General features: G+C 36.3%; 1 protein-coding gene and 1 non-coding gene across 3 annotated transcripts in view; both read right to left on the bottom strand.

Annotated features, from left to right (window-relative positions):
* The window catches only part of FAM83B (family with sequence similarity 83 member B), an 81,477-nt gene that overhangs the window by 42,187 nt on the left and 15,255 nt on the right, over positions 1-24,035 (bottom strand). For both annotated transcript variants that reach the window (XM_036099874.2, XM_036099872.2), the window contains exon 2: positions 22,960-23,463. In XM_036099874.2, the coding sequence (XP_035955767.1) occupies positions 22,960-23,403 (444 nt within the window). In that variant the 5' untranslated portion in view covers positions 23,404-23,463. The remainder of the gene's footprint in view (positions 1-22,959; positions 23,464-24,035) is intronic.
* LOC118540616 (U6 spliceosomal RNA) lies at positions 9,102-9,208 on the bottom strand. Its single transcript, XR_004919741.1, has one exon. It is a non-coding gene; the product is annotated as a U6 spliceosomal RNA (small nuclear RNA).

Here is a 24,035-nt window from a genome sequence, read left to right on the forward strand (position 1 = left end):
TTCCAAGGATCCTGGCTAACATATACAGTAATTTTCCTGATAGTTGTAGAAATGTGACTTTAAGGACCAAAATATGTTTGTTGCTTTGTCCTATCAATTTTAAATGGAAAACATTCTTACATAGAGAACAATCTTCCTTGACTTTTCAAGCATAGTATACCGAATATAATTTAAATCTGGAATTAAAGATTTCTAAGACAATGGCAATTTATTTTTTTTAATGTATAAACAGTTATTTTAATTTAATAAACAGTTAAATGTACCATAATCGTAAGAATATTGCAGAAGAGCCATAGTTTGGATCACTGGTCTCCCTTTTCACAGGGAGATAATAAATGTTCATGAGTCGAAAACAACTGGGTATAAGTCTCAGGACCGCCTGCCTGCCTTCCCCCCCCTCTTCTTTTATTTCTTATCTTCTTTTGGATGTGTTATAGGGTACTTGCAGAATTCTTATAAAGGGATTCATTGTTTGCCTATCATAATATAGAGTAAATATTTTCAATGTCAATAAATATACATGATATATATATAATCTTAAAGCAATCAAAAATACTATTAGTGCTAATAAATGAATTCAGCAATGGTACAGGATAAAAAAATTACGGTGAAAATGTATATTTATTGACAATGGCAATTTAGAAGGTTATTGACAGCGCCAGTCACTACATTTTAGGGCCTTAACTGCTAAGGCTCATGGTATTCTTGTGTCTGCTTCCTACTGTTTTTCTCTTGCTATCAAGATATCAAACTAATCTTTCCTCTTCTTGTCAGTATAGCTCCTTGTATTCTAATTTAACAGTTGTAACCTGATCTGGGTTGGGAAAGATTAGGGAGTTTATTTTAATTGTGTGTGAAATAAAGATAAATAGGTCCTGGAGGACGACCAGGTGGTGTGCTGCACCAAAAAGCTGTAGTTTATGGTCATGTCTATACTGGCTATTTTAGGGCTGATTCATTGATTTCTTGGTTCTCTGAATCATTCTAGATGCTATAAACAGGCAGCCAAATCTTGAAAGGTAACACGTTAGGCATATACTTTTGGTTTAAGCAATTGATAAAGTATTTTTTTTTTAAGATTTTATTTATTTATTTGAGAGAGAGAGAATGAGAGAGAGCACATGAGAGGGGGGAGGGTCAGAGGGAGAAGCAGACTCCCTGCCGAGCAGGGAGCCCGATGCGGGACTCGATCCTGGGACTCCAGGATCATGACCTGGGCCGAAGGCAGTCGCTTAACCAACTGAGCCACCCAGGCGCCCAAGCAATTGATAAAGTATTTTAACCAAAGATTTTTTAAAAAATATGCCACGTTATCGGTTATTGGTTTTAAAACCCATTTTCTCTAATTTAGTTGAAGTGTCTCTCAATAGAAACAACCATTATACACAATACATACAACCACACAAAGTTAAAACTATGAACGTGAACTTCACATGCTCGCTGTTAGAACAGGTGTCGCTTTGGTCATGTGAGTGTGTATTAACATTCTCTGATGAAACAACTGTGTTTGAACACATACTGCTTGTGAAAGTAAAAGCCAGAACCACAAACTGGCACATCTACCTGAGGAAAGAAAAGGTACACATGTTACAAAGGCAGTCTCAAGGAAGTAAAAAGACGTGTAATAGAATTTTATGCACGGCTAAAATGAGAAGGACTGAGGGGCCTTTACCCTCCCCTTTACCTTCCCAAGAATAGGCTTGCTCCAGTCAAACCAAAACTTGTTCTCTCCCAGCTCAGGAGTGATCATTTCTTCAACAGCTCTTTGTAATGCTCATTCTCACCCTTCAAACCAAAACTTGTTCTCTCCCAGCTCAGGAGTGATCATTTCTTCAATAGCTCTTTGTAATGCTCATTCTCACCCTTCCAGCATTTGGAAATTACTGTTGTTATTGTTTTCCCAGATCCCTTCTGAGTTACAAAGTCTACAACAATAGAGTATTTGTAATCCTTTGGCTGTAAGTCATAGAGAGGTTCCAGTCTTCCATCTACCATGTGTATCAGCTGCTAATCTTGGTCAAATTACTTAACTTCTTGAAATCTCAGTTTATCTGAAAAAATGGAAAAATAAAACATACCTACGGTGTTTTTGAGGATCCAATGAAATACTCTTTTAGTCACAGGGCACCAGACCTAGCACATGGTAAAAGCTAAGTCGGCAGAACTACAATTCAGAGCCAGTCTGGATCCAGAGTCCATGCTCAAAACCATTGCCCGAAGCTGCCACGTACACTTGCATGTTCTGAACTTTCTCTCTGAAAGGAAAATGTCAAATTTGTCCCTGCTCATTTCTAATACATTTCTGGCCAAACAAAACCATTCTCCACTAGAATCCTAAATTTCAAGGGCCTGTACCCCTTCCAAACTTAAGGAAGAGGCTTTGTATTTTATTCCAGTCAAAAACAAAAATGTTAATTCAAACACCAGATGGTTGAGGACAAACCCCCGTAGAGTTCTGTTTCTTAGTTTCCCTAAGATGACAGATATTCTTAATTAAAATCTCTTCAAGTATGTTCTCTCAAATATTAGACACCTGCATAAACCAGATTATATCTGTCCATTTTTTTTTTTTTTGGTATATGTGTTTTTTATTGGCAGACATCAGACACATATGTTAAGTTATAGAAAGTGGGTTATATTTCCCCAATTTACCTATGGGATTGTCATCCTAAATAAAATCAAGACATTCATCAGAATCCAATAGACTACTTATACCATCTGACTACTAATTATGAGATTTAAAAAAATGCTTCTAGGACTTGAGAGTTTGTAAATTCTTGGTAGATCCATTGCTTCCTGAATTTAAATATGGAACACCTGGGAGAGTCACTTAAAGCAGTGGACACCAGTCATCGAAGGCCACCAGCTGCATATACTACAGAATTAATGTGATTAAAGAGCAAAGGCTACACTGTTAAATATGAGCCTAGAAAGAACTCTTCTCCCTCACCCTTAAACTAACCCTCTACAAATATAAATGTCCAAATGGAAAAGAAGAGTTTCCTTGGTGGCATAATTAAAGAGGACTGTTCTCTGACCACCATAAAACATACTGATTCAGGTTAAAATAAGATGACAAAAAAACCAATTATCTTTTAGCACTTGTAACACTTAAAGTGATTAGATTGTCAAATCACTTCCAAAATGGAGAAGTAGGATGGCTATAGTCATAAATATTGAGGGCTCACACATATAAATGTCCATTATAAAGTACTTTTTAAGATTACTTTTTATATTTCTTTGCATATAAGTGTTATCAAAGAAGAATCCTTGGTGCTAAACTTTAGGTTTTTATAAAAAAGAATCACTTTCCATCTATATTACTCTGTGCAAGTATTCAACCTTAGAATTTAATTTAGAAATTGGCCCTGTAACTTGTAACTTTAGTAGAATTACAGTATTTTAATTGGTTCATGGATGTTGACATATAACATAATTGGAAATATGAAACTTAAGATGCTGAGAATGTCTTTTAAGAACCACCAGGTGATGGTAAACAATTATATCTAGAATCTCTTAAGACAAAGTGTTGTTACTGAATTGATACAGAAATTTGGTTCATATTTTAAGCTCTGATATATTTACATAGTTATTAAAGAGTTCAGACTTGTAAAAATTTGCCCTAATTCACCAAAGTATAAAATTTGTTGATGAGTAACTACAATACAAATAAACAGTGTCAAGGAACATGTCAGTGGTATAAATGAAGAGAATTCTAAGGAGGAATCTCATCTCATTAGCAGACATCAGGCTTCCTGTGTTGGTTATCTATCATTGCATAGCAAATTGCCCCCCAAATTTAGTGGCTTAAAGTAACATATGTTTATTATCTCATAGTTTATGTGGTTGAAAAATTTGAGAGCAGCTTAACTGAGTGGTTCTGACTCAGAGTCAAAGGTTGTGGTCACCTGGAATTGGCTGGTAAGGCGTATCTGCTTCCAAGACACTTCACTTACATGTCTGTTGGTAGGAGGTCTTATTTCCTCACCCCTTGGGCTTACCTATAAACTGCTGAGTGACCTCAAGTCACAGAAGCTGGCTTCCCCAGAGAATGTATTAAAGGAAGCAAGGAATAAGCATTATGTCTTTTGTAACCTGGTCACACCATCACTTCAGCCATGTTGTTTCCATTAGAAGGGAGTCACTAAGTACAGTCCACACAGAACTGGGTAAGATGAGAGAGAGATGAATCATATGTGATTCCAAAGTATGATGGCCTCAGTGTCTAAGAAAGTGATGATGCCTTTCACTGAGAGATGACAGGAGGGGAAGTATAGTGAAGTTCATAGATTTCTAGCTGTTACTTTGGACATATTGCATCAGGAGTCCCATGGGCCACACAGGTAAAGATGCCGCCGGATGGTCAGCTAGAATTAAAGACCAATGTTCAGAAGACAGGCCAGCCCAGAGTCATAAATAGCACTGGTAGCTGAAGGTGTGAAGTAGAAGGCAGCACTAAGGAATAAAATGCACAGAGAGAACAGACCCAAGGAGAAAAATCTTTGAAACATTCCCTTTCAGGAAACATTAAGAAACAACAGTTAAAGGTACAGGAAAAGAATGAATAGAGAAATATCATAGAAACTAATGGCAAGAGAATTAAAAGTTGACACTAGCTGACAGCAAAGCAGAAGAAACTGAGGGTGACTAAAAGGGCGCCAGTGTGTCTCAACCACGCAGACAACAGCGACCTATAGAGGAGAAGAACGGAAGAGAAATCCAGACTGTAGGACTGGGAGGAAAGAAAAATAAGGAAGTACAGACACTTGATGGAAACTATTTCTTAAGGAAGTATAAATGGTTAAAACATAAGAGATAAAAAAAAATGGTAGAAGAAATGATAGCAGGATGGAGGCAAGCAATTCACTCCAGAGTAGTGCTATACTGGAAAGCAGAAAGGAAATACTCATAAATACAAATTAAAGGTATAAAAACCAAAGTAATAGCTTCTCCCATTCTGTAGGTTGCCTTTTCATTCTGTTGACTGTTTCCTTCACTGTGCAATAGCTTTTTATTTTGATGTAGTCCCGGTAGTTTAGTTTTGCTTTTGTTTCCCTTGCCTGAGGAGACATATCCAGAAAGATGTTGCTATGGCCAATGTCAAAGAAATAACTGCCTCTGCTCCCTTCTAGGAGTTTTATGGTTTCGGGTCATATATTGAGGTCTTTAATCCATGTTGAGTTTATGTTTGTGTATGGTGTAAGAAGGTGGGCCAGTTTCATTTGTTGGTGTGTAGCTCTCCAGCTTTCCCAGCACCATTTATTTTAGAGACTGTCTTTTCCTTATTGCATATCCTTGCCTCCTTTGTTGTAGATTAATTAACCATATAAGTGTGGGTTTATTCCTGGGCTCTATTTGTTCCACTGATCTATTTTTGTACCAGTACCTTACTGTTTGGATTACTACAGCTTTGTAGTATATCTTGAAGTCTGAGATTGTGATACCCCAGCTTTGTTCTTCTTTCTCCATATTGCTTTGGCTATTCAGAATTTTTTGTGGTTCCATACAAATTTTAGCATTATTTTTTCTAGTGTTGTGGAAAATATTATTGGTATTTTGATAGGTATTGCACTGAACCTATAGATTGCTTTGGGTACTATGGACATTTTAACAATATTAATTCTTCCAATCCACGAGCATGGAACACCTTTCCATTTGCTTGTATCACCTTCAATTTCTCTCATCAATGTTTTATAGTTTAGAGTACAGGCAGATCTTTCACCTCCTTGGCTAAGTTTATTATTTTTGGTGCAAATGTAAATAGAACTGTTTTCTTAATTTCTCCTTCTGCCACTTCATTACTACTGTATAGAAACACAATTGATTTCTAGGTACTAATTTTATATCCTGCAACTTTACTGAATTCATTTATTATTTCTAATAGTTCTTTGCATATGATATATCCAATAAAGGCTTAGTACCCAAAATATATAAATATATAATAATAATCCAATTAAAAATGGGCCAGAGGACCTGAATAGACATTTTTACAAAAACAAAACAAAACATACAGATAGCTAAGTGACACATGAAAAGATACTCAACATCACTAATCATCAGGGAAATGCAAATCAAAACCACAATGAGGTATCACCTCACATCTGTTAGAATGGCTAGAATCAAGAAGACAAGAAATAGCAAGTGGTGGCAAGGATGTGGAGAAAAAGGAACCTTTCCGCACTCTTGGTAGGGATGTAAATTAGTACAGCCACTGTGGAAAACAGTATGAAGGTTCCTCAAAAAATTAAAAATAGAAATACCATAGGATCTAATCATTCCACTACTGGATATTTACCCAAAGAAAATGAAAACACTAATTTGAAAAGATATATGCATCCCTATGTTTATTGCAGCAGTATTTACAATTGCCAAGATATGGAATCAGCTCAAATGTCTGTCAATAAGGTAAATGGATAAAGATGTGGTCTATATATACAATGGAATATTACTCATCCATAAAAAAGAATGAGATGTTGCCTTTTAGGACAACATGGATGGACCTAGAGGATATTATGCAAAGTAAAATAAATCAGAGAGCAAAGGACAAATATCATATGATGTTATCTATATGTGGAATCTAAAAAACAAATGAATAAAACACAAAGAAGAATCAGACCTATAAATACAGGGAACAAACTGATAGTTGGTGGGGGGTGCAAATGAGTGAAGGGGACTGGGAGATACAGGTTTCCAGTTATGGAATGAATAAGGGTCATGGAAATAAAAAAACACAGCAGGGGTGCCTGGGTGGCTCAGTTGGTTAAGTGTCTGCCTTCAGCTCAGGTCATGATCTCAGGGTCCTGGGATAGAGCCCCACATTGGGCTCATTGCTCATTGGGGAGCCTGCTTCTCCCTCTCCCTCTGCCGCTCCCCCTGCTTGTTTTCTCTTTCTTTCTCTCAAATAAATAGATAAAATCTTAAAAAAAAAAAAAAAGACACAGCATAGAAAATATAGTCAGTGATGTTGTAACCTGTATTGTGACCGATGGTAGCTACACTTCTTGTGGTGAGCATCACATGACATACACAGTCCTTGATTCACTATGTTGTACACCTGAAACTAATCTAACATCATGTGTCAACTATAGTAAAAAACAAAAACAAAAATCAAAGTAATAGAATATCAGGGGTGTGGGTCAAGAGCAGAGACTTTTTTTTTTCCTCTGAAGAAAACAGATTAGAAGAGAGGGTAGCATTTGAGGTGGAAGAGCTGGAAACTTAAAGGTATTCCCCTAGAAAGTCCCCAGTTGGGAAGGAAGCTTTGGGGATTTTATCAAAGCAGCCATTGGCATTTGAGAACAAAGATATTCAGTCCAGTTTTAAATGTTAAGCCCCATGATAAATGCGTAATTTTTAAAAAATTGTTATCACTGTTTCTTCTCAGTTAATATGACCACATGAGTTGAGTATATTGTTACATAGTTAGAGCAATCTGTACCAGTTTCTTCAGTAGTAACCGGGGGAGGAAAATGGACTTTTTGTACTTCAGGTGTTGAGGGGAGTAACACGAGTAACAAGTGAGTGCATTCTCTGGGTCACATTTCCTGAACTATTATTTTAAATAATTGTTTGACCTCTCAGTTTCTTTGATATCACCTTTAAAAATAAAACAGTGTGCTCCATTCAATACGTGCCCTCTTTAATACCCATCACCAGGATGGAGCACTGGGTGTGATACGTAAACAATGAATCATGAACACTACATCAAAAACTAATGATGTAATGTATGGTGATTAACATAACATAACAAAATAAAATTTAAAAAAAAACACACTGTTTACTATACTGGAATTATTAATTTAAATAAACCAAAGAATAAAAAATAAAAAAAATAAAACAATGTGGACGCACATACTTATGTGAAACTAAGCTCTGGGAAATCTGTGACTTTGAGCTCCAGGGATTTTGCTACTGTGAAACTATGTAAATAAATCCTAAAACCTATGTTGATTGAATCAGAATTGGTCTACTTTTACAAAAACATAAAGTGGCAGCTGACAGGGCAATCTTTTATTTTAGGAATGAGCTGCATGTTTTTTTAAATTGGACTGTTAACTGAAATAAACTACTTGGAATGTAACTTACAAAGAGAGAAAGATTAGTATACTTGGCTCAATGAATACATTTACTGTTTGAATGTGGCAAATGTTTTTGGAAAAAAGATGAAGTAAACATACACTTGAAAAAAATTAATATTACAGTTTCCCAAACATGTTTTCGAGAACACAACTGTAAAGAACATAATGCTATAAAATTCTTGTTTTTGGTTTCACTCAGGGTTGCTTTCATCTTCATGTTTTGAATAGATTATGGCATTATATACTTTTGTTTAAAAAAATAAGTTTAACTGAAACAGTTAAAATATAAAAGTTATATATATAAAGTACTATTACTAAATTATATACGGCTGTATATGATATTTGTGACACAGAGTTAATTTTTTAAGACTTTAAACCTAAGAGCACGTAAGCCCTATTAAGTTTCCCAGTTAAACATTTGTAAGTGTTTTTCAAGGACTCTCTAATATTTTAAACATGCAAAACTGAAAATCTGTACCTATCCCCTCATATATACACATGAATGTCCATCCTTACATAGGTAGCATATCTATACCTAAACATATTCTTACATGTATACTATTTTGAGTAGTACTCTAAGCACAAGAATTTATCATCTGTAGCTTATACAGACAAAATTTCTTTGGAATACTGGTTAAAATAATGAGTTTCATGCAATGCATTATACAGAGAAATGTTGACAAAGTAAGGGCATGAGAAGTTAAAATAAGACACAGGATGGTTTCCATTCATAAAAATATTGGAAATGCTCAAAAGAAGAATAAAATAAAACTAGCCTTTAACTGATTCACTGAATGGTTAATATCTATATTTTTGTACTAGACAGAAATTCTAAATATTTTTTTCTAAACATTTAAATAGTGATAGCTTATCATTTTTAAAAATTTTTATTTAAATATTGGTTAGTTAACATACAGTGCAATATTGGTTTCAGGAGTAGAATTCAGTGATTCATCACTTACATATAACACCCCAGTGCTCATCACAACAAATGCCTTCCTTAAGGCCCATCCCCCATCCAGCAAAATTATGGAATGCTTCATGAATCTACATGTCATTCTTGCACAGGGACCATGCTAATCTTCTCTGTATCATTCCAATTTTAGTATATGTGCTGCTGAAGTGAACACTATCAATGGTTTTTATTTTAAACTCCTTTAGTATGTATCTGATATGTGTGCTATTTTTTTCTTAAATTCACCTACAGATTTTGTGATATTTAATCATCCTAATACATTCAAAATAAAATAAAAGGGATTTCTCTAATGATAATTTTATTAGACCAACTCTCCTACTGGAAATAAGGTCCAGAAAAAAATAATTAAGGCAGCCAGTATTTGTGGGGCCAAGATCATAGATAGAAGAGAAATAACAAAGTAAGTCAAATTTTTCCTGCCACTTTTTCACCTAACAGTTACACATTTGCCAATTCAGAGCAAGGCACAGGTAGCAAGGTAAGATATGGTGAAGACCTTCCAGCAATCTCAGAGGGATAGAGAAAACAAACAAAACTGGAGGTCAGTACCACAAAGGCAAAAAGGACTCAATAACCCCTTATCACAGAGCAAAGGGAATCACAATAAAGTGAACTCAAGATTCCTTGTGGTATTGCCCTTAAGACACTTGCCAAATCCTAAATTTCTCACTGAGTAAAAGGGTAAGAAACCAAACAGAAGGAAGTTGGTAAGAGAGGAAAAAGCTTAAGAATGTTTTTGACAATCACATTGGAGTTCAGATTCTTCTAAGAAAAAGGCCCCTGTAAACACCTTCAGTGTTTAAAGGAAATCCCACAAGTGTTACCCTAAGAGTAAGGGAAAACTGGAGATAGACCACTATTCTGAAAGACTAAATCTCAGCCTCATTATATCTCAATCCCTATCTGGAATAAGAGGATCTAATCTTACTTTAGCTGTCAACCCAAAGAAAACTAAATCCTGTCTAAAGGAGATTACCTCTGCAATTTTTTATACTAAATATCCAGCATTCAATCAAAAAATCCCAAGCACATGAGAAGACAGAACCAAATGAACAAACACCAAGAGAAAAAACAAACAACAGAAACAGACCTGTAGGTGATCCAGATATTGGTATTATCATAAACAGACTTTAAAGTAACTGTTATTTAGGCATTCAAGAATTACATGACTGAAAAATACCAATACCAAAATTAAGAACTCAATGGATGAGTTTAATAGTAAATAATACTCAAATGAAGAAGGGACAGTAACTTAAGGATAACTATACAGAAAATACCCAGAATGAAGTACAAAGAAAGTTATGGAAATTACAAAAATGAGTATGAAATTTATATGGGATGTTTTAAATAAAGAAACAAAGATGTATGTCATACCTCTAATTAGAATTCCTAGAAGAGGAGAAATAGAATAAGGCAGAAGCAATATTTGAAGAGATGCCAGCTGAGATATTTAAACAACAGGAATACATTAAGACACAGACTCAAGAAGCTTTAATATGTCCAAGAGAAAAAAAAAATGAAAAATACATACTCATGTAGTTACATCATATTAAAGCTACTGAAAATGAGAGAAGAAAATCTTAAAATAGAAAAAAACACATTATCTTTAAACAAACAACATTAAAAGTCAGTTGACTTGGGGCGCCTGGGTGGCTCAGTTGGTTAAGCGACTGCCTTCGGCTCAGGTCATGATCCTGGAGTCCCGGGATCGAGTCCCGCATCGGGCTCCCTGCTCAGCAGGGAGTCTGCTTCTCCCTCTCCCGCTCCCCCCTCTTGTACTCTCTCTCTCTCTCTCACTCTCTCTCTTAAATAAATAAATAAAATCTTAAAAAAAAAAAAAAAAGTCAGTTGACTTTACAATTAAAATGAGTTTAAGAAAAAATTCCACAGGAAGCACTATTCATATTTCATGTTATATCCAACATTGTAATGGAAGACCTAGCAATGTAATAAGGTAATCAAAAACTTTGAAAATTAAATGAGAAAATAAAACTCATTATTTATAGATATGATGATATAGGTAGAAAATTCCAAATAATCTATATACAAAGTACTGGATTGAATAAGTGAATTTATCAAGTCATTGGACCAAAGTCAAAACACACACACACACACAATTCTATATACTAGTAAAGACGACAAAAAAAAATTAGAACAAAAAACTTTTAAGGTATCAAGAAGGGATATACCTTGTTCATGGATTGAATGATTCAATATTGTAAAGTCCAATTCTTTTCAAACTGTTCTACGTAATGTCAATGAAAATCTCAGATTTTTTTTTTTAATTGACAAGATGATTTTAAAATTCCTACAGAAAAGCAGAGGATTTAGAATAGCCAGGGCAATACCAGGAGAAAAAAATGAAAACAACAGAGGACTTACACTACTAAACAAAGAGATTTACTATAAAGCTATGGTAACTAAAATACTTTGGTCTTGGCACAAGGATAGAAAATAGATCATCAGAACAGAGACCAGAAATATACCAGTATATATAAGTGGTTACATGATTTAGGGCAATAGTAACACTGTAGTACAGCATGGAAAGGATGATTTGCCAATTAAAGGTGCTGGGTCAACTAGATCTTCGTACAAACATTAACATGGACCCTGACCTCACATCATACATATAAATCAATACTGGAAGGATTTGTATACCCAAATATGAAAGATAAAATAAAACTTCTAAAAGCCAATAAATCTTAGGATAGGCGAATATTTCCTCCAAGAAACTCTGAAATAGCTAACCTTAAAAGACTGGGCTATGTTAAAATGAAGAACTTCTGTTTATCAAAAAAATACCATTACCAGGGTGAAAAAGTAAGCCATAGAAGATATTTGCAATATATGTATCTAACAAAGAATTCATATACAGCAAAGAAAAAGATTACAAATCAATTTTAAAAAATAATGTTGCATCGTGATAGATGGTAACTACATTTGTCATGGTGAGCATTGAGCAATGTATAGAACTGTTGAATCAATATGTTGTACACCTGAAACAAAGACATTGTATGTTAATTATATTTCAATTAAAAATATGAATCTAATCTTAAAAAGAAAATAACCCAGTTGTTTTTTTTTTAAGAGAGAAAAGAATAAGAATCCTGAACCCTATGACAGAATGGAGAATACAGCTCATCTAAAATCAAAGGACAAATACAAAGTGGCAATATCATAGGAGGTGACTCATCATTAACAAGGGTTTTTAAAAACTGAATAGGAGACAATACAGAAAAGGATTCTTCAAGTAGGGAAATAACCATTACAAAATTAAGAAGGAATAAGTTACCATGGAATGTCCAGAAAATGGCAATTGAATAAAACTGGAGTTTAAGGTGACTGATGGAAGGAGGAAGAAGATAAAGCACAAAAGGACACAGGAAGAGCCTCATATGTGCCTACTGAGATGGACTTTATCTGGTAGATAAGCAGGACTCAAATGTGACAGCACCTGCACAAAAGCATGGTGGGAGTTCAGCTGGTCTCCACAGTACCAGCATGGAATGGTCTATCAGAGGTAACATTGATCGTTATGTGTTCTGTTTGGACTCCCTGCCAGGGCTCAAATACCAGCATTGCCATTTCCTACTTCTAAACCCTAGCATAAGTTATTTAACCTCTTTGTTCTCACCTCGGAAAGGAGGCAACAGAGCTATCTATCTTAGAGAGCGGTTATGAATATGTTAATACATTTAAAGAGCCTAGAACCCTGCCTGGCACATGCCATTCAATGAACATTAGATATTATTGATGTTGTTGAGAAATTTACTTCTCCTTCCCAGTAGAGAAGCAACATAACATAAAAAAGTCTGATTAATGCAGGGGCGCCTGGGTGGCTCAGTCGGTTGAGTGTCTAACTTGATTTTGGCTCAGGTCATGATCTTGGGGTCATGGGGTAGGGCCCCACACTGGGCTCCTTGCTCAGTGCTGAGTCTATTTGTCCCTCTCCCTCTGCTCCCCTCCCCCCCCACCCCTGCTCATGTGCACATGCTCTCTAATAAATAAATACATAAAATCTTTAAAAAAAAAAAGTCTGGTAATGGAAATTGAGAAGCCTGAATACTACCTGTCCTAATAGTTACTAATCATTTGGGTGACTTCAGACTTTGGGATTTTCTCAATTTCCAACAGCCCATTTGTATAAAGACTACATGGTTCATGATTATTTATTTATTTATTTATTTATTTATTTTCAGTAACTGCTCCAGGATTTCAGCAGGCTTTAACAGGACTACTATGACACAGATACTGATTTTTTTTTCATGATTATGGATTTTCCAGTAGCACATATTGGATTGATATTTAGCCAAATGGCAATGTTTTTGCTTTTCACATTTATTTACTTGTTTAAAATGTCTGTTTGAATTCTTAAGGGGGAAACTGAAAGGTGATTATTAATAAGAAATTAATACAGTCCAAAGGAAAGTGTTGGTTTGTGAAAAAAATGTGTACTGATTTTTTTCTGCTTTTAAAGCTTTGTGAGTCAACTAATTATGGAGTGTCTAATGATTACACAAAAACAGTTATGAAGCATTGTTCCTTTCTAAAGGAATATTACCATGAGCTCTCGTCGTATCAGCGCTGGTGTACCAAGGAATGACAGAAGGGGTAAGGTTGGGTGGGGGGAGCAGGGATCTGCCCTGGTGAGGAGTAGCATATCATCAGTGACATTATTTACAACTGCCAGCATATGGTGTAATAAAAAGCAGACTGCCTTTTAGTAAATCTTATGTTGTTTTAAATTCCCTAGAGATAATGAACTTCCTTATTACCCGCATCCAGGGCAGGCAGCTCCCACTGTTCCTGCTTTGTGATGCCATTGCTTATCAGTACAGGAAATCAATTATTTTATTATGGGAAAAATCCTAAGTGAAAAAAGTAGGAGACATTTTTATACATAATTTCAAGTAGGATCTCAAGTATATTACATATAAACATTCTATTTCAGAGATCTACAGAAGGTGTTAAAATGCATACACACACCCTTGTGTGCACATATACTTCTCTATCCATCTATTTCTCTTACAGGGAAGAAAATATCTAGATTTTATTTCCTTATCTCTGTCCTGTATTTTTCCCTATTTCATGACCTCCTACCAGCCATAACCACTGAACTGATTTGAAAGACCTCCACAACTGGATCTCAATCTACCTCTCCCACCAACCCATGCCTTCCTTTTCTTCAAACCCACTCTCCTCACTCCACATTCCCTACTATCTGAAAATGCCAAATTTATTCACCCAAATGACCTGTGAAAATAGTGACCTCCCAAGTGACAACTTCCCAGTGTCTTATTCTGTCTTTCACTCACCTGACCCAGCATATGAGAGTTGCTAAATAATTGCTTTTGGGAGGTTCCACATCTCAGCAGGTTATGTAAGCTCCTGCTTTATCAGTTCCTGGGTCAGCATCCAGCCAGTCAGTCTTCTTATCTCTCACTCCATTCGCTCATTACTTTGTATCCGAATCTTATGTAAGTTACTTTCCATCCCTCACCTATGTCCTCAGGATCAGGACTGATCTCCAAGTCCAGTCTGTGTTTGGATTCAAATGTGATCCCTAATGTCTACTCAGACATGTCTGTAGGTCTTGGTGGCTAGGTTACTGGTCAACCATCCTGGGGAAGTGGTAAAAATAGGAACTTCCAGGCCTCTGTAACCTGGTCTCTGTGCTTCCTGATTCCAACTCTCTGATGACCGATGCCACCCTCAAATGACAATGCCATCATTCCAATTGCTCAGGCCAAAAATTTTGGAGTAACTCTTTAACTTATTTCACACCCACATTTACTGTCTTCAAAATATGTCCAAAAACTAACCATCACTGCTGCCATCCCAACCATTTAATGTATCATCGTCTCATACTTGAATTATTTTCAGAGCCTCTGATGTGCTTATTCTTGAGCCCTATAGTCAATTTTCAATATTGCAGCCAGATGTATCCTTTAATATAGCATATTTGAAATTGATTGTGTCTTTCTTTTGCTCAAAATTCTCCAGTGGCTCCCTATTTTACATAGAATATATAAACCAAGATCCTTATAATAGCTCATGCGGCTCTCCACGTTACTTCCTGAACCCACCTACGCATCTCCCCTCTTTCCTGGGTCCAGCAACTGGCATCCTTAATGGCATCCTCTAACAAACAGGAAGCCACGTTCCTGCCCTAAAGCTTACCCTACCTCTAGCCTACTCTGCCGCAAAGAGATGCTGTCTCATTTCCTCTTTCCTCAACTGTCGCTTTCTTGATGAGGTATACTCTGAGCACCCTATTTAAAATGCAGACTAACACCACCATCACTCTCAATCCTCCTGACCCAACCTATTTGTGCTTTGTTTTCTTTTTCTCCATACCACTCCTCATTTATTATGCTTATTATCTACCTCACTTGTATGTAAGCTCCATTCAAAGGCAGGGTTTCCTATGTACTTTACCCTCTTATGTATCCATAGAATTTAGAACAGTACCTGACATACAGTAGGCATTAAATATTTGCTTGAATGAATGAACAACCTGTCATATTTTTTACCCATGAGGTTGGCCAAAGACTGACTGATCCCCCTCTCACAGCTGAAGCCTGAAGAGACCAAAGGACAGCTTCATTATCTGACTGCCCCTTCCCTTACTTCTTCAAATTTCCCCTGCATTTAAACTCAAGAGATCCCATTTCTTTTTAGTGCCTCCTGATGTAGTCTGCAACCTAGATGCTACATCTCATCAACTTAATCACAACCTTCTGTCAGTGGCAGATAGGTTACTGTGACCTCTAATAGCAAGCCCACAATGGCTTTCTACGTGGTTCATTTAGAAACCAGTGCTTCTACATCTCCACCATCTAGTTTTAATCCTAGAGCCTCTCAACCATATCTTCTAATACCTTCATTTAGGAATAGGCTGTCATCACTACTTTCCAATTATGATCATTTTGGAGGCATACCTATCACAAAAAAAGCAGATTATCCATCAGTAAAATATGGATGATAAAAAGTACATAATTCACAGGGTAGTTGTGAAGGTCATTTTAAGGTAATGCACGTAAAGTACTTAGCACAGTGCCTGACACATATGCACTCAGTAAATATTACCTGATACTGTTACTAGATTACATAATATAAATCCATTACTCAAAACCAGATCCCACTTTTAGTCCTGATGATAAAAGCCAACAATTTTTTCTCAAGATAATTTGAAGAGTTACTAGTTTTAAAAAAAGAATAATTAATATAAAAGTATACACCACATGATGAATCTGTGGCAACTATAGAAGGGCAGGCAGAATCCTTTAAATACAAAATGTCAGTCTGGTGTTACAGCCCTCATCATCTCAAAAAGGCTCCCGCAGCAAACCCCCATTACATTTTACATCTCATTAGAAGGACAGATAAGTAAAGGACAGTTATATCCTCTTATTCTCATGAAAGTTAACTTTTGATAAGATGCCTCAGTGTGCACTTGAGGTCCTAAGTTTATCTCATTTAGCTCCAAGGTATGTTTCATTTATTAGATTTTTAAACAAGAATGCCTACAGAGTCAAGTTATCTTCCCTTTGCCCATGTTCTTTTCACTCCCTGCTGGAATACCACATGCCTTCTTCTCCTCTGCAGCGTTATTTTTCTAGCTTGGCTCTAAAGGGATATGAGTCTGGGCACCTGGGTGGCTCAGTCGGTTAGGCGTCTGCCTTCGGCTCAGGTCCTGGGATCCTGAGATCCTGGGATGGAGTCCGGTACTGGGCTCCTTGCTGGGTGCAGAGTCTGCTTCTCCCTCTGCCTGCCACTCCCCCTGCTTGTGCTCTCTCTGACAAATAAATAAATCAATAAATAAATGTGTATGTGTCATGCTTGACATGTCAACCATGTCAACTCCATCCTCACAAGGAGCCCATGGAGTATTAGCATCGCCATTTTACAGATGGGAAAAATAAAGCTCAGAGAGCTTGTAGTATGATAGCTAATACAAACAGCTATTTGAACTGGGATTCAACCCAGCCCTAACTGACTCCAAGATTCAGAGCCTTCATACCATTCCCTGAAGCCTCTTTAAAAAAGAGCATTATTTGAATTTGGGTAATTTAAAAAGAGAGAGAGAGAGAGAGAGAAGTTACAGTGTTTTGTCCATACACGTTTTCAAGTCAACTAAGGAAGCTCATAACCTGATCGTGCAATAAGGTCCGAGTCCCTGCATGGTGCCTTCTTTCCTCTCCCCTCCCGTAAGTAATTGTGTTAAAAAACTGTATACTTAGTATCATCAGAGTTACTGCTAATAGTAGAAGAAGGGAGTAGGTAAATGAACTGGGAAGAATGTGGAATGTGTTACCTCCCTGTAGAGCACCAGGTGCTCAGTGGAGAAAGTGGATTCCCCTACAGACACAACAACAGTTAGCACAGCAATTTTAACAAGATACCGCTCTCTCTCTCTCTCTCTCACACATATACACAATGTGTGTGTGTGTGTGTATATATATATATATATATATATATATATATATATATATATGAACATGTAATACATTTTAGAGAAGAGGTATTCAAATTAATGCCACAGGATAAAAAATGTCATTAAATCTAACTACACAAAAAAAAACATTTCCTGGAAAAAACTAATTTTGACTCAAGTTCAATGAAAGTATTCACAGTGAGAGTTGCAACAGGGAGGGCAGAGAGGAAATTCTTAATAAAAATCGGGAACATCAGGGCAGTGATGATCCTAGCCTAATAAAGGCACTGATAAATACATCAATATCACTTTGCTGGGAAGGATATGATCACAAAGTCATGCAGATGGAAGTGACACACTGTAACACAAAAAAATTATTCATATAATGGACTAATTCAGCAAGGAGTATAACATATTGAAATAATCTTGAATTGGGAAGCACTATTAGAGATCTGGACAGGAACATCAGATTCAAAAAAAAAAAAAAAAAAATACTGAAAGGCTTTGCTTCCTGTCTTTCACTACATAAATGAAGATACCTGGGGAGGTACAATGACCTGTTCAATCTCTAACTAGTTAGTGGTAGACCCCTGATAATAGAGCCTCTAGTCTAGTACTACCTTTATAATGCCAGGCAAATCCCAGGATAAGCCCCATCATCTGTTCACCTTCCCATCTGTGGCCATGGGCCAATTAGTGGTTAATGTTTCTCAGTATTACTAATAGCTCCCCTGGCCGTATCTGCCACACCCAACAGCAGTGACTCAGGAGAGGTAGTATAAAACACCTCAGGAACTACTCTGCCCTAATTCTCACTAGATTCATGCTTCTGTGTCTTCTTGAGTCCCTATTTCACAAGAGTAAGATTCATACCTCACAGAACCAGCTAGCCTAGAATAAGGAAACAGATGAAAATAGCATTCTGGTTAAGCATTCACATATTCAAGACTATCAGAAATCTTAACTTTATGGATATCCACCGAGAGGCCAGAAGAAAAATTACTTTAATGAAAGATGACTTTTTAAAGTAATTAGAGAGGATACTTTCATGAGAGGTGTTCACAGTAATTAGGAATACATGCATATATCATTTTGGGAACACCTCTTGAGAGACAAGTAATTACCTGGGAAAAGTCTTGCTAGACGCTATCAGATTATATAAAGTTCACCCAAATATAATTATGGCAACCACATAGGGAAAAATAGGAAGGAGTTAGAAAAAAGAGCCAGTCAATAAAAATATGGCCCACTAAGGGCACAAGTAAGAAGTTATTTCTAACTGGATTTTCCCAAAGGAAAATTCTCTAATAACAAAATAAGCATACAAAGAAAAAACAAACAAATGGAAAAAGAAAACAAAACAAAAAACCTCTATACAACTTAAGGTTTTTGTTTGTTTGTTTTTGACAGAGGGAGAGAGAGAGAGTGCACGCAGCAGACCCCACTGAGCAGGGAGCCCAATATGGGACTTGATCCCAGGACCCCGGGGTCATGACCTGAGCGAAGGCAGACCCTTAACTGACTGAGCTACCCAGGTGCCCACTTTATACAATTTCTGAGTGACAACTGGCAAAAAAAAAAAAAAAAAAAAAATGAGCAAATAAAAACAAATCTACGGATCTTTCAAATACTATAAAGATTATATTTTGCTTATAAAAGTAGAGTCATTCAGAGACTGTGTGACTTGAGATAGAAACAAGAGCATATAGGGGCGCCTGGGTAGCTCAGTCCTTAAGCGTCTGCCTTCGGCCAGGTTATGATCCCAGGGTCCTGGGATCAAGCCCCGCATCCGGCTCTCTGCTCGGTGGGAAGCCTGCTTCTCCCTCTCCCACTCCCCCGCTTGTGTTCCCTCTCTTGCTGTCTCTCTCTCTCTCTCTGTCAAATAAATAAATTTAAAAAAAAAAATCTTAAAAAAAAAAAGAAACAAGAGCATATAAATCAGTGAAATTTAAAAACAAGGTATTTCCAGTACAGATAGATATGATATAGTATCATTTTTATTTCCTTTATCAAGGGACTAGAAGGTTAATTTGGTGGTCAGACTTCCAATGCTTGGACCTCTAAGAAAAGTGCTTTTGGATTCTTTTCATTATTTTAAGATTTTTTCCATAATATGACTTTTTTTTTCATAAGTATCTTCTGTCAATTGCAAACAGAACAGTGAAAATGGACTTAAATTATTCTCCGAGATCACTTTTCTTGGGTTCTGCTTTGCTGGTTCTTAGCCCTACCTGTTTGGCTTCATATCTCAACAGTTTCATAATGTTGATTACCTAAAGAATCTCCCTAAGAAATCTGAAGGCAAGAAAATTCGTTCTATTCATTAAAATATACATTACTCAGGGGCGCCTGGGTGGCTCAGTCATTAAGCGTCTGCCTTCGGCTCAGGTCATGATCCCAGGGTTCTGGGATCGAGCCCCGCATCGGGCTCCCTGCTCAGCGGGAAGCCTGCTTCTCCCTCTCCCACTCCCCCTGCTTGTGTTCCCTCTCTCGCTGTGTCTCTGTCAAAGAAATAAATAAAATCTTAAAAAAAAATAAGTAAAAAAATATACATATATACATTACTCAAACACTTTATGGAAAAAATGCCTTCCTCTTCATAATGCCATGACAATTCATTGAGTTATCCAATAAAGAGAATTTGTCTTCTGAAAATAGTTTGAAAACAGAAAGTTGACCCTGATAACTAATAAGCTTCCTTTGATTCCAAAGATTATAAGAACCTGACTTATCTGCTGAGTAATGATAGTCATGAAAATCACACTGAATCTACAATGTGTTCTGATTAGCTTTTACTTCAAAATAATATTTGCTCTTCTTATTTTAAATTTTTTCATAAGACCTTGTCCAGTTGTGGGCTAAATAGTGTAACATTTTGTAAAAAATGGGTTCAATAACTTTTTCTTTTCTGGAGTATTGTATCCTTCTAAAATCTTTAAGTAGACATAGTGACACGCAAAGATATTTCCAAAAGACTAGGGAATTATACATTACATATGTGTGTGTGTGTGTGTGTGTGTGTGTGTATACACACACCACTTGACCTCAATATTTAATGCAACCCAGTAGAAATTAAAACATTCTCCAACACTTTTGGAAAACAAAACACTATGTTATCTGGTTTGATTTATATTCAAATGAACAAGGTTCAAATAATTCTCTTTCTTTGAATTCAGCTTGGGTATGTACACACAAAACCCAATAAAGGTTTTCTTATTTCATGCCATTTTGATTTTGTGGAAGAGAAGCAGACCATTAGATCACTGTTTATAGTATGGACTTCACGTTCCTCATCTTGCCAGTGCAAGTGGGAGTTCCCAGCAGACAATGACCAGGCAGAGGATATTACTTTCAGAGGCTCACTAAATAAATAGTTGCCACATTAGAAAGAAAGAAAAACACACCAAACGGTCATGACGAATGTTCAGTTTCCAGTGAGTGCTAGCCCAAGAACTTATGATATCTCCTGAATTTCATTTTGCATCACAGAAATGCAATGCTCCGAAGGAAACTAGCTGTGATGTAGGCTCATGAATTCATAACTAAGTTTACCATAATATTAATCTTCACTGATGTTCTAAATTTTCAGTTACTATTATAGTTCAAAAACATACTGTCTCCTGAAACAAAAATGAGCAAATGTTATAGTACCTGATATTTGTTATTCTACCTTTACAAGGATTCATATATATTCTTGACTTTCGTTCTGTTGTTCTACAAAATACAATTCTATGACATGTCCACAGAGTAAACAGTAAAGTATTAAAAATACTTGGGGCGCCTGGGTGGCTCAGTCAGTTAAGCATCTGCCTTTGGCTCAGGTCATGAACCCAGGGTCCTGGGATTGAGACCTGTATGTTGGACTCCCAGTTCAGCGGCAAGCCTGCTTCTCCCTCTCCCTCTGCTGCACCCTCCCCCACTTCTGCTCTATTTCTCTCTCTCTGTTAAATAAATTAAATTTTAAAAAATAAAATAAAATAAAAAATACTCATGGTTCAATCCAGAAAATTTAACTGACAGTTTAATTCAATAAGTTTGGACACCTACCATGTGCCTGATTTTATAGCTAATTTTTAACAAATGGAATAGATCAGTACTTTCTCTCATGTAATACTGCTAAGTTCATGGCTAAAAGCCAGGTTATTTGAGTTCAAAAGGTATAGGGGAAAAAAAAGTCACCTTACTTTTGCAAAGCCTACATTTAACATTAGCCTCAGAACACTGTGTTTCCCTAACATGATTGGGAGGCTTTTAGTTGCCTATCTTGCAAACTATAATGTCACTGAGAATTTCAAGGGTCTTATATTTCTGTACTCCATAAAAGCAAGCTTCTGGAGCATTTCTGGGTCTTGGTGACACGAAACAAAGCAATGTCATGTATGTGTGGACCCTCAAGTCCCTTTTAGATTTACATTTCTATATTAAATGGCATCTGTAAGAAATAGACACTTCATAGGGAAAAATCATAACTCCTTATCCATTCATTTTTAAAACTCTAGACTGAGTCAAAAAAGAGCTTAGGTAATTTTGTTGTAATCTCAAAATTGTCTATCATGGTACTGAGTACCTAGAAAACACTCAACAACTTTTATTTGATTGATTAAAAGAAAATTTCTAGTTTTTTTTTTGTTTTTGAGACCTAAAATAGAATTTCTGAGATTTATAAGCCAATATAAATATTTAATAAAGAACACAGAGGCCTTAAAATGCTAAGTAGCTCAGGACCTTACCTCAGAATTTTACATTGTCATGCCTGATTTTATACCATTTCCACACAACTGAGGAAATTAATAAGTAAATCTACGGTTTATTTAACAGCATAAACTATGTCCAGAGCAAGAATTAGGGCTCAGTCCTTTTGAGTACAAAAAAAATTTCACCAGATTTACCAATAACACATTTCCTTTCAGAGATTAAGGAAAATACAAGTGCTTTGAACTCAAGGAATGTATCACATCATCTTGTTGCCAATTCATATACCTTCATATAGCCTTCAAAGGGAGAAGAAGGTACATTAAAAGAAGGAAATCTCCTGCAGCAGGGACCTAACCACTCTGTTAAATACACACAAGATATGGGAAGTACAACTCTCCTATGTATTCATATGCATATTTTCTGAGAATAATAGGCATGGTCTACACATACAGAGATTCTTTTAACATACATATCTGTTATACTACTCTGGTGCATTTTCCACATATTTCATATTTTTCATTTTGAGTGGAATGAATAAGTCACAGGGATGAAAGGTACAACATAGGGAATGTAGTCAATGGTATTATAATAGTGTTGTATGGTGACAGACGGTTACTACACTTGTGGTGAGCACCAGATAAGGTACTGACTTGTTGAATCCCTATGTTATACACATGAAACTAATGTAACATTGTGTGTCAACTCTACTTCAATGAAAAAAAAAAAAAATTTCACTTAAAAGAAAAATTTCATTTAGAAATGGAAAATATTACCTTTCTTGCTTCTTTGATCATCTTCCGAATAGTTTCCTTAATTGTAAGTAATTGTGCTCTCGGTGGATGAAAGAGGAGGTCTATATGGGTGCCCCCTAAGAGTCCCGGCATCACATACGGCCAGCCTAAGTCAAGATTTGGAGCTTCCACATCAGATTCAATGGGCCAGTAAGTCCCTGAAGATGAGGTATCATCGTAGGAGTTATCAGTACCGTGTGCTGTACTTTGTGCAACTTTCTGGACATTTTTCAGAATGTAATTAATTTCTTCCTCAGCTAGAAAGTCTGATACTCGTTCCTTGGCAAGAAATTCTTGGTATGCTTCTAACCCATGTTCAATTAGTACATCAATGGCTACTCGATACCATTCCTTGTAGTGTGGCTCAATGTAATTGTCTGATTTACACTCATCATTCAATGAGGACAGCATTGATGAGGTTTCCATGATTGCAAGCGTCTGACAACAGCACTTTCAAATGTCCATTCGTGCAGTGATGAGAGGTATCTGGGTATTCGAAAGGAAGGAAATCAAGATCAGTTAGAATTCTGTAATGAAAATTTTTTATGATCCATATCAATCACCATTTTTGCATTTACTCATTTCCACTACCAGGAACTCAATATGACACACATTTCACATCCAAAGTGGCATTAATTGCATCATAATTCACATACATATTACAAATAAGCTAAACAGATTTCCTTTTACAAGCCACTAGTTGGTTTTCCTTTTCCAAGGTACCTCTACTTTCAGTTTCTCACCTAAGGAAAAACACTTTCCTTTCTCTGACATCCAGAAAGGTCACCCTTAATTTTAATCTGGGACTACAAATGGTCATATCAGTTTCTAGACGCTTTCTTGATTTGGGTTTTACAGTATCTTAAAATAGAATACAATCAGTACCTGGCCATCCATTAATATAAGTTTTTACTAGGTACTGTTATGCATATACTTGCATACTAATGGAATATAAAAAGCATGAAATACTTGCCTTCCGGAAATGTATTAATTAGCTGAAGAAGCAAAACATACAAACTGTCTGTTACCACTTTGAACAAAGCCATATATTGCTAAGG

This window comes from Halichoerus grypus, chromosome 9, assembly GCF_964656455.1.
Source record: "Halichoerus grypus chromosome 9, mHalGry1.hap1.1, whole genome shotgun sequence".
In the NCBI taxonomy this organism is placed as follows: Eukaryota; Metazoa; Chordata; class Mammalia; order Carnivora; family Phocidae; genus Halichoerus; species Halichoerus grypus.